This window comes from Hemitrygon akajei, chromosome 22 (assembly GCF_048418815.1).
Source record: "Hemitrygon akajei chromosome 22, sHemAka1.3, whole genome shotgun sequence".
Lineage (NCBI taxonomy): Eukaryota > Metazoa > Chordata > Chondrichthyes > Myliobatiformes > Dasyatidae > Hemitrygon > Hemitrygon akajei.
In genome coordinates, this window is record NC_133145.1 from 41,959,913 (window position 1) to 41,972,732 (window position 12,820).

At 40.2% G+C, this 12,820-nt stretch overlaps 1 protein-coding gene across 1 annotated transcript in view; it reads right to left on the minus strand.

Moving 5' to 3' along the window:
* abca5 (ATP-binding cassette, sub-family A (ABC1), member 5) overlaps positions 1-12,820 on the minus strand; it is a 102,743-nt gene that overhangs the window by 19,669 nt on the left and 70,254 nt on the right. The window contains exons 21-25 of the mRNA XM_073026103.1: positions 11,735-11,875; positions 9,678-9,791; positions 7,800-7,970; positions 6,536-6,649; positions 892-1,029 (exon numbers count right to left, since the gene is read on the minus strand). Coding sequence (XP_072882204.1) covers positions 892-1,029; positions 6,536-6,649; positions 7,800-7,970; positions 9,678-9,791; positions 11,735-11,875 — 678 coding nt within the window. The remainder of the gene's footprint in view (positions 1-891; positions 1,030-6,535; positions 6,650-7,799; positions 7,971-9,677; positions 9,792-11,734; positions 11,876-12,820) is intronic.

Consider the following 12,820-nt stretch of genomic DNA (forward strand, 5'->3'; position numbering starts at 1 on the left):
GAGACCCACCCTATCAGGTGGGGCAGGTCGTGGCTGGATTTGCCAAGATGACTTCATATCACTGTGTGATTTAATGTGATGACGCAGTTTAGTTAAAAATGAAGTTTTATATAATGCCTAAAGTTTAAAAGGTCAGAGCCAACGGTTTCTTTGCTAATGGAGAGTGAAGTTTGGAAGACAAATCGAGAAGAATCGATTTTCGACGATGGATTGACTTCGACCTTGTGTGATCCTCATTCGGAAGGATTTCGTTTACTATTCTCATGATAGTCTCCGCTGGAAAAAGCGGGAGATTGAGAATATTGTGGAAGGAAGGTCAGTCACTTTAAGTTGTTATATTTAATAAAATTCGACGTGGGAGTTCGACGCTGGGAATCGAAGGACATCGACGTGGAAGAGAATTTACATCGCTTTAAAAAGTCTCTCCTTTTAAAAGTACCGTGAGCTTTTGAACTTTCGGCATACCGTTTTAAAAAAACTGAGTTCTTTCCAATACCGCTTTAAAGACTGTTTGAGACTGCAATGCTATTAAGAACGGTTTGATCAGCTGCCAGCAGCTGAGCTCGGATCATTGTTTGGGTTTGTTTACATTTGAAGGGGGTTTGTTATCAGTGTTTAATAAACGTGTTATTTGTTATAAAACCCTTCGTCTAACTCATCTATAATTATTGTTGCCTGAATACGTAACAGATTAAAATGTAATGTGCTTAAACTTCCTGATGACCAGAAGAAGAGTGCCTTAGATATTTTCAGTCCTTCCTGCTAGTGCTATTGATTAACACATTTTGAGATCGTCCCTCAATGTAGTAAAGTTATATTTTTCCCACAATATGGTAAGAAAGGAACATGCCATCGGAGGGAAATTAGAGACATTAAAATGAAATAACTTACTTTGGCTGTGAAGTGCAAGCACCCTGTAATTACATAAGGTGGAATGAAGACTGAGAAAATGGAGTGCAGAATGGTGGCAGCCGTTTCTTTTAGTATTAGCCGGACTATGAATACTAAACTGACTGAAGCTATATTGATCTACAAGAAAACAAACACAGCGTCAGACATAGTGAAAGTTAACTGAAAACTAAGTTTTTGGTAATGTCTGTCACTACCCAATTAACCAAGAATGATCACACAATTTTAAATCCCCAAAACAGAATTATTAAACATTGATTTATTAGAACAACTGGAAAATAAACACCAATATCTAGTTTTGACCTGGAATTTGTAGTTTTACTGATAGGAAAAGTATAAGTCAATAGCATCATAACATTTTAAGAAACGTTTGGATATTAAACACACAGCGCATATTTTCCTCGTATGAACATATAAAATCATTGCAACACACCAATATCGCTGAATCAGTGGGAGTCCTGGCCTTGTTTCCCTGCAACAAGACGGTCCCATCCAGGGGTGGTGGGAAACAGCGATACTCGAAGGGGGTTCCTTATGTCCAGTCTATTCCGCAATTTAGTTTTCATGGCTCTCAGCACTTGCTTCTGTCCTGCTTGCTCATGTTTTTTTCTGCTCAAAAAACTCAACAGGTTTGTCTTTAAGTGCAGGGTGCTTGAACTCAAGGAGCTGAAGCAGTTTTGAGGGCTTCATTGCCTCATTAGACCAGCCTCAGGGCCAGATCTCCAGCCTCCACCCACCCGTCGCCAGACGCCTTGGCCAGGTGCGGCTGGTCGTGGGTGGGGTGAGAGGACAAGGTAAGGGCCGGAGGTCCCCGTGCCGGGGCTGCGGCTGTCACAGTCCAGAGAGCGATGAGGAGTGCGACAGGGCGCACGCCCACCCTCCTTGTAGGTAGGTAGGATCTATCGGCCAACAAAAGTTTGGCTCGAGAGATGGCTTTCAGTAGATCGCAGCGAGGTAGCTGCTCTGCTACCTAGGAAACCCTGAGCGCGAATTAGGTCATCTGTGAATATTTTAGCACCAGGTTCCCCATGAACATTTGGTGTGCTAAACAGGTTCAGAGGCGGCGCCTATCTGTCCGCGCTCAAGGCCAGTAGCAGCGGCACTTCTCGCCGGCCGTGCGAGGCGGCTGGTTATCCGAGACCAACCAGTGATCCCTGGCACGAGGGTATCACTGCATTTAGGCGACTGATGACCTCGCGTGCATTCAAGTTCAACAGTGGGTGTGACAGGGAATGAGGAACGGTGCAGCTGACTCATATCGTTTCATATCGCCAAATCATATTGTTTCCTCGTGGCACATGCTTTGCGGCCCGGTGGTTGGGGACTACTGCAGCACTGTATTTGTCAATGTGAAGCAGAAAGGCATTTTGTAAATCTAGTGGGAGCAAAGAATGTTGGGAATAATGAGGGTGGAGTCCCACAGGAAGGATGAGGGACAGCTGGTGGTGAAGGAGTACCAGAAGCAAGGGGTGGTGTGGGTGTAGACACATCTACTCTTGGGTCACCAGGCAAGATCACTTGATTTCAAACAATAGGTTTATTGATCATTACAAAATATCTCTTTGGTGCTTCCTGCTCCCTCCACTCTCCCTTTCCCTCATCCAACCATAATTCTGCTCTCCTTGCCCCCTTCCCACTCTCAGTCCACAGTACAGACCCATATCAGAATCAGGTTTATCATCACTCACTTAAGTCATGAAAAGTGTCTTTTTTGGGGGGACAGCAGTATAGTGCAGTACTAAGCAAAAGTTTTAGGCACCCTAGCTATATATATGTGCCTAAGATTTTTGCACAGTACTGCACATAAAGCTCAAAAAAGTTGTTCACAATGATTTAATCTTCTGCTGCAGACTGTATTTTGCTCACTTGTCCACCAGAATCAAGAAAATAAGCCAAATTCAAGAGTTAGAGGTGTTGATTATTACTCCTGCTCTAAACAATCCTGAAAATGTTTGCTTTATTACATGGTCTAAGTGAGTAGTTAAATTATATACTGTTCCTATTACTACGTAGCAAACTTCCAGGTTCTGATGAAGAAATGGAAAAAAAGTCATTAGACTTGATTCCTGGAATGGTGGGTATACAGTATGAAGACAGATAAAACTAACTAGGTCTATAATTTCTTACATTTAGAAGAATGCTCTTCGAAATCTACTATTTTTATAAAAAGTGGTTTGCATCGCCCTGAATGAGATCTCTAAATTCAAGGATAACTCTCAAAATAAGGGATCAGTTCAAGACAGAGCTGAGAGATTTCTTCTGAGAGATGTGAATCTTTTCTGAACTCACTCATTTTGTTTAATTATTTTCATATCCAAAAATACATTATTTTATTTTGGAAATAATGAATAACTCAACCTAGAGAATAGAGATTTCCAGAGATCACTGTTCCCTGAGTGATGGGTTTTTCATCCAGAGTCTGTGATGCAGATGGAAGGATTGTGGCTACTTTGAAACCACATTCAGGACACCATCTTTGAAGTCACATTCTCTTGTCCCTCTTAACTGACCAACTTTGCAGCTATGGAGCATATCTTCAGAAAAAGCATGTGCCCTCGCCTCTGAGTTCCACACTTTTCAGTGACTGGATGCTATGCTAAAATGCTGCACCCTAGTCAAATCCAAACTACTCCCAAATATTCTAAGCCAGCAAGCATAACTGCAGATGCTGGAACCTGGAAAAGATAAACTACTGGATTAACCTAATAGGTTAAGCAGCATCTGTTGATGCAAAAGGATGGCTGACATTTCAGCTTGAGATTTCATCAGAACTGAAAAGGTAGAGAGAATATATCTAGTAAAAATAAGCACGAGGGAGGGGTGAGACAGATTCTAGAAGGTGATCAGTGGAACCAAAGGAAGAGAAGGACAGTGAGGAGACTGAGCCAGATAGGAGAGAGGGAATTGCGTTGAGGCAGAAGCTGGTGGGTGATAGGTGGAAATATAAGAAATGAAAGAAAATCTCGGCAGATGGAGCCAGGTGGGGGACAGTGATCCAGCAGGCTACTGGTATACCATTTGTTACAACACATCTATATACTACTAAAACTCTCATGCTCTGTTTGTGACCTCCAATTAGCGCAAACGGTGCATTACAGCAGCACTACTTTTGGCTAAATTGACTTAAAATGAGCTAACTTACAGAATGCAAGCAAAGTTCAGGGTTATATATTCGTATAAAATTGCTCAATCGCCAAAATCAACAGCCCCGCTTTCACCCGCGAGCCATGATGGAAACCACGACGCGACACCATGACGCATGTGCACGGCCAGCCTCAGAAACGACTCATGATGCTCACACAGTGACACCAACCGGAGCAAAAGGGCAGGGCAGCTCTATTTCAAGCGGTCACATTCTGCTAATCACCATCAGCATGTGCAGGATTGGGACAAGTCTAACTGCCACCCATCGATAAGAAATCATTAAATCTTATTTTAATGACGTACTTCGAGACACCCATCAAACCTTTTCTGCAGCGGTGACTATATCATGTCCATTTAGGAAAGTGCCAACCACATCATCAAGAATAATCAGCATCCTGGAGGCTTTGGTGTTACTGCTTCATATCTTCTATCCAGCAGTAGAGTGAAAAAAAAAGTCAGCCTAATTATGCCGCGTGGAAAGAGAAGGGGAACATTATGGTCAAGAGATGACGCCACACGTCGTCGGGAAGCGGCAAGGAGAGGGAGAGAACAAGAATCAGATGAGGCCAGGCTGCATGACTCCAGGATCAAAGAGTAAGGACAAAAAAGATGAGAGAAGAAGAGACAGAGGAGGAGAGGCATGCACGTCTCCAAAATGACAACAACTGGCATGGAAGGAGGAGAGAGGAAGAGACAAAGGAGCTGAGAAATGCATGTCTTCAGAATCAGAGACAAACAACAAACGGCAGAAGAGATTAAGAGACGGGGGATGAAAGGGTGGCGCGTCTCCAGAATGACAAAAACAGTCACTGAAGGAGGAGAGAGGAAGAGACAAAGGAGCTGAGAAATGCATGTCTCCAGGATCAGAGACAAAGAACGAACAGTAGAAGAGATGAAGAGACAGAGGATGAAAGGACTGCACGTCTCCAGAATGACAACGAGAGGCACAAGGGTGGTAGATCAACCAGAAATGATGCCATCAAAAGTGTCCTTCGTTAAACGAGGAGTAAGGAGCTGTATTTGCCTTGCTATGCGTCGTTCTTTTTTAATAAACTGAGGTTTTCTTCTTCAATTTCCAAAGCAAAGTGATACCAATAGCATTCAGGAAAATTTAATGTTCATTCTGGTCACATCAGACTGCACTACCATTCTCTCAAAGGGTGCCCCAATGGGTCACCCCATTGTCTAGTTTGCTACAAAAAATGAAGTTTTATGGCATGGTAAAACTCACTTTTTCCACTTCTAAATTATAAATATTTAAAATATTAACAAAACATACTGCTTCTTGTTTGGTGGTATTGTGAATTTTATATAACTAGTGTTACGAAGGATGAACAACTCTGATGGGCAGAAGGGTGCAGAGTCGCCCATGCCCCCTCCCCTTTTTGGAGAATCGCAAATTGCTACTATTTCGATGCTGCTAACAAGGAAGTAAGAGAGACAAAAGGAAATCTGCCAGGGCAGTTGTTATTGATAACAGCTCATGAAGGTTAATGAGAGAGAGGAACAGCTAAGGTGGAATGTCTCCTACTAACAAAAGAGGAACGGAACCATTGATTTACTGCTATTGTCTTTTGGAGAAGGATTGTTTACTTGGTACTGTTCTATTCATTGAAACCCCTCAGGGGCAACCAGAGTGGGCTGGTTTGATGGGTTACATTATCCCAACCTGATTGACACCTGAGACCCCGTGAGTGGGGATAAAAGTGAGGTCTGGGGTAACACCCCTCAGACGCACCAGGAGAAATGCTAGTGAGCAGCAGAAACCCACGAGACAGTGTGGGACATCGGAGACCGAACGAAGGGTCGGTAAATTTTAACTCACGGTGTTTATAGCGAGACCGGTGGGGGCTTGTGTGTGTGTCCACCCTTGCCTGGGTGACGAGTCCCCCACGGAAGAACGGTCTAGCTAAAGGACAGAGGGGTCATACGTGAATGGCCACAACAACAAATCGACGGATCAAAATCATAAAGGAAGGTTGGCAAGATAATAACTGTTACTGTTCACACGTTTTCTCTCTCTCTCCAACAATTGCAACACAGCGACCAACAACAACCGCAGCCTGCATGAACTGAACTGAACTTTATATTTCCATCTGACAATTCATTATCCCCTAGACAATGATAGAGCTTGTTTCTTATTGATTATTATTATACCCGCACTTTTAGGTTTAGTATTGCTGACGTATATTATCTGTATATTTACATTGATATTATTTTTGTATGTGTTGACTAATAAATACTGTTGAAAATAGTATCACCAGACTCCAACGGACACTTCTATCTTTGCTGGTAAGACACACAGTTACGGGGTTCGTAACACTAGTTTAATGACACAAGCATTGCTGGACACTACAGACTTCCTTATGTGACAGCAACCTTGTAATCATTAACTTTTATGTGGAGCTTTCCTCCAGGTGGTTTCACCAGCATTCATAAGATCTAGGCCACGGTTGTTAATTTATTTCTATACTTAACTTACCATAACTGAAGAGATCATAAAAAAATCTCGAGAAGACTGTATTCGTTCAAATCTGAAGGAATAAGCATAGCAGAAGAGCGTCATCGCTGCAGCCCAGCCAATCAGACACAGCATCTGTAAAACAAGAGAAATTAAGAAAGCAAATATAACTGTTTATTGTGCCATACAGGGCTTTGTTAATTAATGCATGAATTTACATTCAAGTGTCTTATTATTAAACTGTAGAAGAGTGTCAGAGTCAACAGTTAAGTGGAAGAATGCAGGCTCTGGAGATACATCAGCATAAATTGAATGGGAAGGCTATAACCCAAAGAGCCTCTCAGCTTCCTTTTTAACCATGTTAGAGATCCAGTAGTTTTAACTTATTCCTGTAAAACAGGCTCCTTGTGTACCAGCTCGAGTAGAATTAATCCCCTTAGATCCATAGGTGCATCACAGGGCTTTCTCAGTATCCACTGTCCTGATTATGGGCTCTAATCTTCCTTGTCCTTCGGACCTTTATCTTGCCTGACAATATCAATGCATCTGCTTTTGATACCCACCACTGCTTGCTACATCATAAATTTTGATTCCAAGTGGATTGTCTTCAGGAGAGTAAGCAAGATGTTAAGATTTAAAATGTCCCTTAATGTTTTATCTTGAACCACCAAATAATTCCTCTCTTTTACAAAAACTCCTTCATGAGCCCACATCCCACCTTGACCTTCTCCCTGCCACTGCCCCAGACCTCATGTTAAAATCTGCACTATATTGGATTGTACTTGGGCATGAAACTGAGTGAGGACATCAAGCTTTCTTTCCCTATGGATATTCAAAAATCAAATCAGGTTTTAGAATTTGGCATATTTTTCTTTTGTTATTTTAGATTATTGGATGATGACAAAAAATGGTCTAATATTGTTTTATTTCAATACTTGTTATTCTACAGTCATAATCTATATTTCAAAGCAGTTATCTTACTTAATGCTGTTATTAATCTTCATATATACAATCCACTGCTGTGTTAACATTAGCACTAATTCATTTTCTTAAGAATCAGTTTTCATGTCAGTACAAAACATTGTAGAATTCAAAGATTTAGTATACTGCCTTATCCACTTTGCAAATTCTCAGCTCGTTATCTACTGGAGTCCAATCCAATCCATATAAATTTTCTTATTTTTAAAAGGACTAGAGTCCATATTTAAATTCATTTTAAGTGTATATTTCAGTGAATGTTTGATCATTCTATAAAAATTACAATATTAATTCATATTTTACTTACCATGGAAATTATAGCACCCAAATGAAGCAGAAATGTGGAATTAAATGCAATCACAAAGCCAAGCATGAATACAAGTATGATGAAGTAGGTAGGAATATCCACCAAGGCATAGCCACACCAGTATGCAGATGGAAAAAGACCAGATATCCGGAGTAGAGAGCGAGATTTAATCTACAAACAAATACAGGTTTGAGTTACTCCAAACAAGTCTTAAACTCAAAGTGGCAGTAATCAATCCAATTTAATAAAATCACTGATAATATTCAGGTGAACTCAATACCCCCAAAGTTATTGTAATTAGTTAGGTCCCACACAAATATTTTACTTCTCCAATATTCTCATATTCTTTCATTTGGACTCAAATTATTTATTTAATTTGATCTGCTAATATTCCCTTCAACTGAAATATTAAAATTCCCAACAAAAAATGGTAGACAATATAAAATAACTGATGCTTGCTGTTCAACATCAGGATCTTCAGTGCTTGCATCAAAATTCCAATGCAAACATACATCGACTAAATATGCTTATTATAAAATCAGCAGAGCAAGTACAATTATCTGGATAATAATGGAGCAAGATGATTTTAAAGATCAGAATATTGACACTTGCACTATCAAATTACACTTTATTGATTCTCTCAGATGAAACTCCTCTAGCTTGGGTACAATTGCTATACAGTATTAAGAACAAAAGTACCAACATGAAAGGCTTGTGAATGTATCAAAAACATTAAAAATTCTAATACTGTCTAAAATACCTAATACAGTCTGTCATCTACATTAATGTTTCAGATCAAATTATATCACTACTGTGGAAGAACTCAGTAGGTCAAGCAGCATCTGTAGGAGAGGAATGAATTGTTGATCTTCCAGGTTGAAACACTACATCAGGGTGTGGTGCAGGACTTTGACCAAAGATGTCGACGATTCATTCCTCCATCCCCACACCACCGCACATTACAGATGCTGCTCAATCCCAGCGTTCCTCCAACAGACTGCTTGCTGCTTCAGATTCCAGTATCTGCATCTTGTCTGTAAATAATATTATTTCCTGCAGCCATCATCTCCAAATTTCCTTTGCCATGGGAGGTTATTTATCCCATCATCTATGCCCTAGTAATCTGATTCCCTCATTTGTCTCTCAGTAACTTGATCTTTCAGACATCACCACTCTACAACTCCCGACCCCTGCACCCAATTCTCCCACCAGCCACCTACGTTAGGATTAATTTGAAAATATCAACTAACCTACCAACCAGCACATCTTTGGATGCAGCAAAACACTGGAACAGCCAGGGGAAATCCTTCCAGTTTGAGCTACAAAATAGCACCACTAATCACTGCATCACTGCGCAGAACATAAGAGAGGTGGAATCAGGACCACATTTAACACCTCAAGCCTGCTTCACTATTGCATAAGATCATGCTTCATTTTTTTTCCATGATGGGATCACTTTCCTGAACAATGCCACTTTTTCTGATTTCCTTTATATCCAGAAGATTGGTGCTGTAAGTACTCAGGACGTAAGTGCTCGCTTCACTTCAGAATTCCACAAATTCACTACCCTCTGGGTGAAGAAATTTCTTCTCATCTCTATCATGAATCTTGGCTCTTATTCTAAAATGGTGATTCCTGGGTCAACAATGTATTAACTCAATAATGTAATATTCAAATACTTGATACTGGATGGAATGGTATCTCTGGTACAAGGTCAATGTATATACAAAACTTATAGCTTAGCAACAATTTCTAAATTTCCTTCAATTTGTCCTTTAAACAACATTTAACAGTATTTTCCCCAGAGATGGTAAACTTCATCCCATCATTCATTAATCCAAACTAATACATTTGTTACTGATGGAGTCAGCTCATTACCTCACGATCTCTTGAATTATCCATGGTGTAGCAACCTGGTAAAGCCGCTGACAGAAATCCCAAAACTGTCAAAGCCATATAAACCTTTTCCTTGAAGTCTGTATCAGTAATTGTCTAAAAGTATCAGACAAAAATAAAATATCTGAAAATATCTGCACTTAGTTCAAAGTGAATTTATACAGTAATGTTTACCAGCGATCCAAAATATCATAAGGTATAATCAATAATTTGTCTATAACAATCATTTGATAAACAGCTTAGGATAATTGTACAGACATTTAATGCAAATCAAAGTAAAATCATTTTCTTTACCTTTACATCACATCACATCAGAAGGTTAGGTCTGAAAAAAGTGCCTTAAACTTAAAAGCAATTATTAAATATACAGAACTGGCTTAAATGGACTTGGAAAGCAGATGAAAAGCAGGAGCAGATACTTAAATATTTCAAACCAAAGACACTCACGTGTCTCAACTATGCCTGCCTTTTTGTCAGCTATGTGGAACAGTCCAAGCCTACATAGGTATTGCTCCCCAACTCTTCCTACGCTACACTGATGATTGCATTAGGGCTGCTTCCTGCACCTGTACTGAGCTTGATGACTTCATCAACTTTGCCTCCAGTTTCCACCCTGCCCTCAAATTTACTCGGTCTATTCCCATCACCTCCCTCCCTTTCCTTGATCTCTGTCTCCATCTCTGGAGACAGTCTATCTACTGATATCTTCTATAAACCCACTGATTCTCACAACTACCTAGACTATACCTCTTCCCACTGTGTCACTTCTAAAAATGCCAACCTTATTTAACCTGTCTTAGTGCGGTGGTCTTTAGGATCCGGCGCAGCTCTGAATCCGCAGTATTTCTGTTCACGAAAATAATCCAATCACGATTGAAGATAAAGTGGAAATAATAAAGCGATCGGAAAGAGGTGAAACACCATCGGTCATTGGAAAAGCGTAAGGCTACAGTCCGTCAACAACCGGAACAATTTTAATGGATAATGTGAAAGGCCCTGCCCCGATGAAAGCTGCAATTATTACTGAGCAACGCAGTGGTTTGATTATTGAAATGCATATGTTTCTTAAGAGTTTTATATGCATAGAAAGGTAAAATATATATTATATACTAAGACAAACGTTTGATTAACTGACGCTAAATAATACCGAATGTACCTGTTCCAACTTCAAATCTGTTTTAAAGACTGACTCAGGAACGGAACTCCTTCATAACCCGGGGACTGCCTGTACTTTTAAATCATTTCTAGATTACTTATAATACCTAATACAATGTAAATGCTATGTAACTAGTTGGTATACTGCATTGTTTAGGGAATAATTACAAGAAAAAAAGTCTGTACATGCTCAAACAACGAATGCTGGAGAGAGAACTTCCGGGTTTTCAAGATCCGCGGTTGGTTGAATCTGCGCATGCGGAACCTGCGGATAAGGAGGGCCGACTGTACTTATACAGGAGACATGCTCACTGTTTGGTCTAGACATGAATGGAGGCCTTTTGAAAAACGTTTACTAGCACTCTAACTTATGGGTAATTTAAAAGAATAAGAGTTTACGCTACCAAAACGTTACATTATCAGATGTTTGTGTAGAATAACAGAACATCTTTAGAGAATATTCATGCACCTATGCCTCAGATAAAATTATCATTGAGAACTGAGTGTCTTAAATCATCCCAGAATGATGTGTCAGGATTGTTTCCTTGCATATACTTAAATAAACCAATGAGCCCTGAATGCTGGAATGTTGAGAAGATATTCCCAATGTGGGATTACCTAGAACAAGGAGGCATTGTTTCAAGAAGGTTGGCCATTTAAAAAATAAGAAACAGCGCATTCTCTCAGAATCATGACCTGTACAATTTTCTACCCTAGAGATGTGTGAGGATGAAGTCAGTGAACAGATTTATGGCTGAGAAAGATAACTGAATTATCAGTGAATCAAGGGTTATATTGAATAGACAGGAAAGTGGGAGTGAAGTCAAAGATTAGATTAACTATGACATTAATGAATGACAGAACAAAGTCTGCATTTAACTTACTAAATGGAATGGCTTGCTCCAGGCTTGAATCCTTCTAGATCCATTTACGCTAATGAGAACTGTATTACTGATCAAGTTAATCAAGACCGGCAATGAGTGAACCAAGGTGCTGTTGAATACTGCTGTGAATGAATATCGTTTCTGAACAAAAGCACAGGAAACAAAAATTTTGTTATAAAAACATTTAGCTCAAAATTCTTCTGCATAGTTCCAAAAGAAATGCTGTACAGATGAAAAGTTGAATTCTCCTAGAGCACAGCAACTATGCACACATTTCTGGGTGCAACATCTCACTTTTTGATGGATTTGCATCTGCGACAACACATTTCTTCCTTCTCCCCCCAACCTAGTTTCACACTTGGAAAATTTACAGAGTCAATAATTTTCCATTCACAGGTTTTCAATTTCCAAACCTCAGGATCATATCAGGTTGCACATCTTTGCCACATCTAACACGTTGATATCCATTAGCGAGGTCATTCAAAATTCCATACTTGGGACATTCTCCCAACACCGTAATCAGGACTTCCCATACAACACAAAACACTGAAAAGATGTTAGCATCAGTTACCCCTCCTTCAGCTTACAGCTGCTGACAGAGCGGACACTAAAAGTACTCTGCATTCAGAAACCACTCTGACAATTTCATGCCCTGAGCACCCTGATGTGAACCTGGAAGGCCTGCAGAAGAAGCTGCCTATTTCAGGCATGGTTCTTCGCCAGTCAAGCTCCTCTGATCTTCCTGGCCCCTCCCCCCACAATCACCACAGCATCCACTCACTCACTGGCAGCTCTCACTTGTAACTGGCAGTGTTCTACAAATATAGCACCGTGTCCCTGTAAGGAATGAATCAGCAGTCATGCTGTGTTACATTGTTATGACTGCAAGAACTTGCACTGTGTTGATATTGATACTGTTTTCAATGTGTGGTGTTACATCAGAAATGTTGACTACACTGTTTATGTGGGCCTCACATTTAAAAGTCTGCTATTTGTGACTTTCACAGACAGTGTATAAGACATACAAATACAAAAAAATGATGAAGCACATTCCTTGGTCATTATTCAAAAGTGCATCTCTCATCT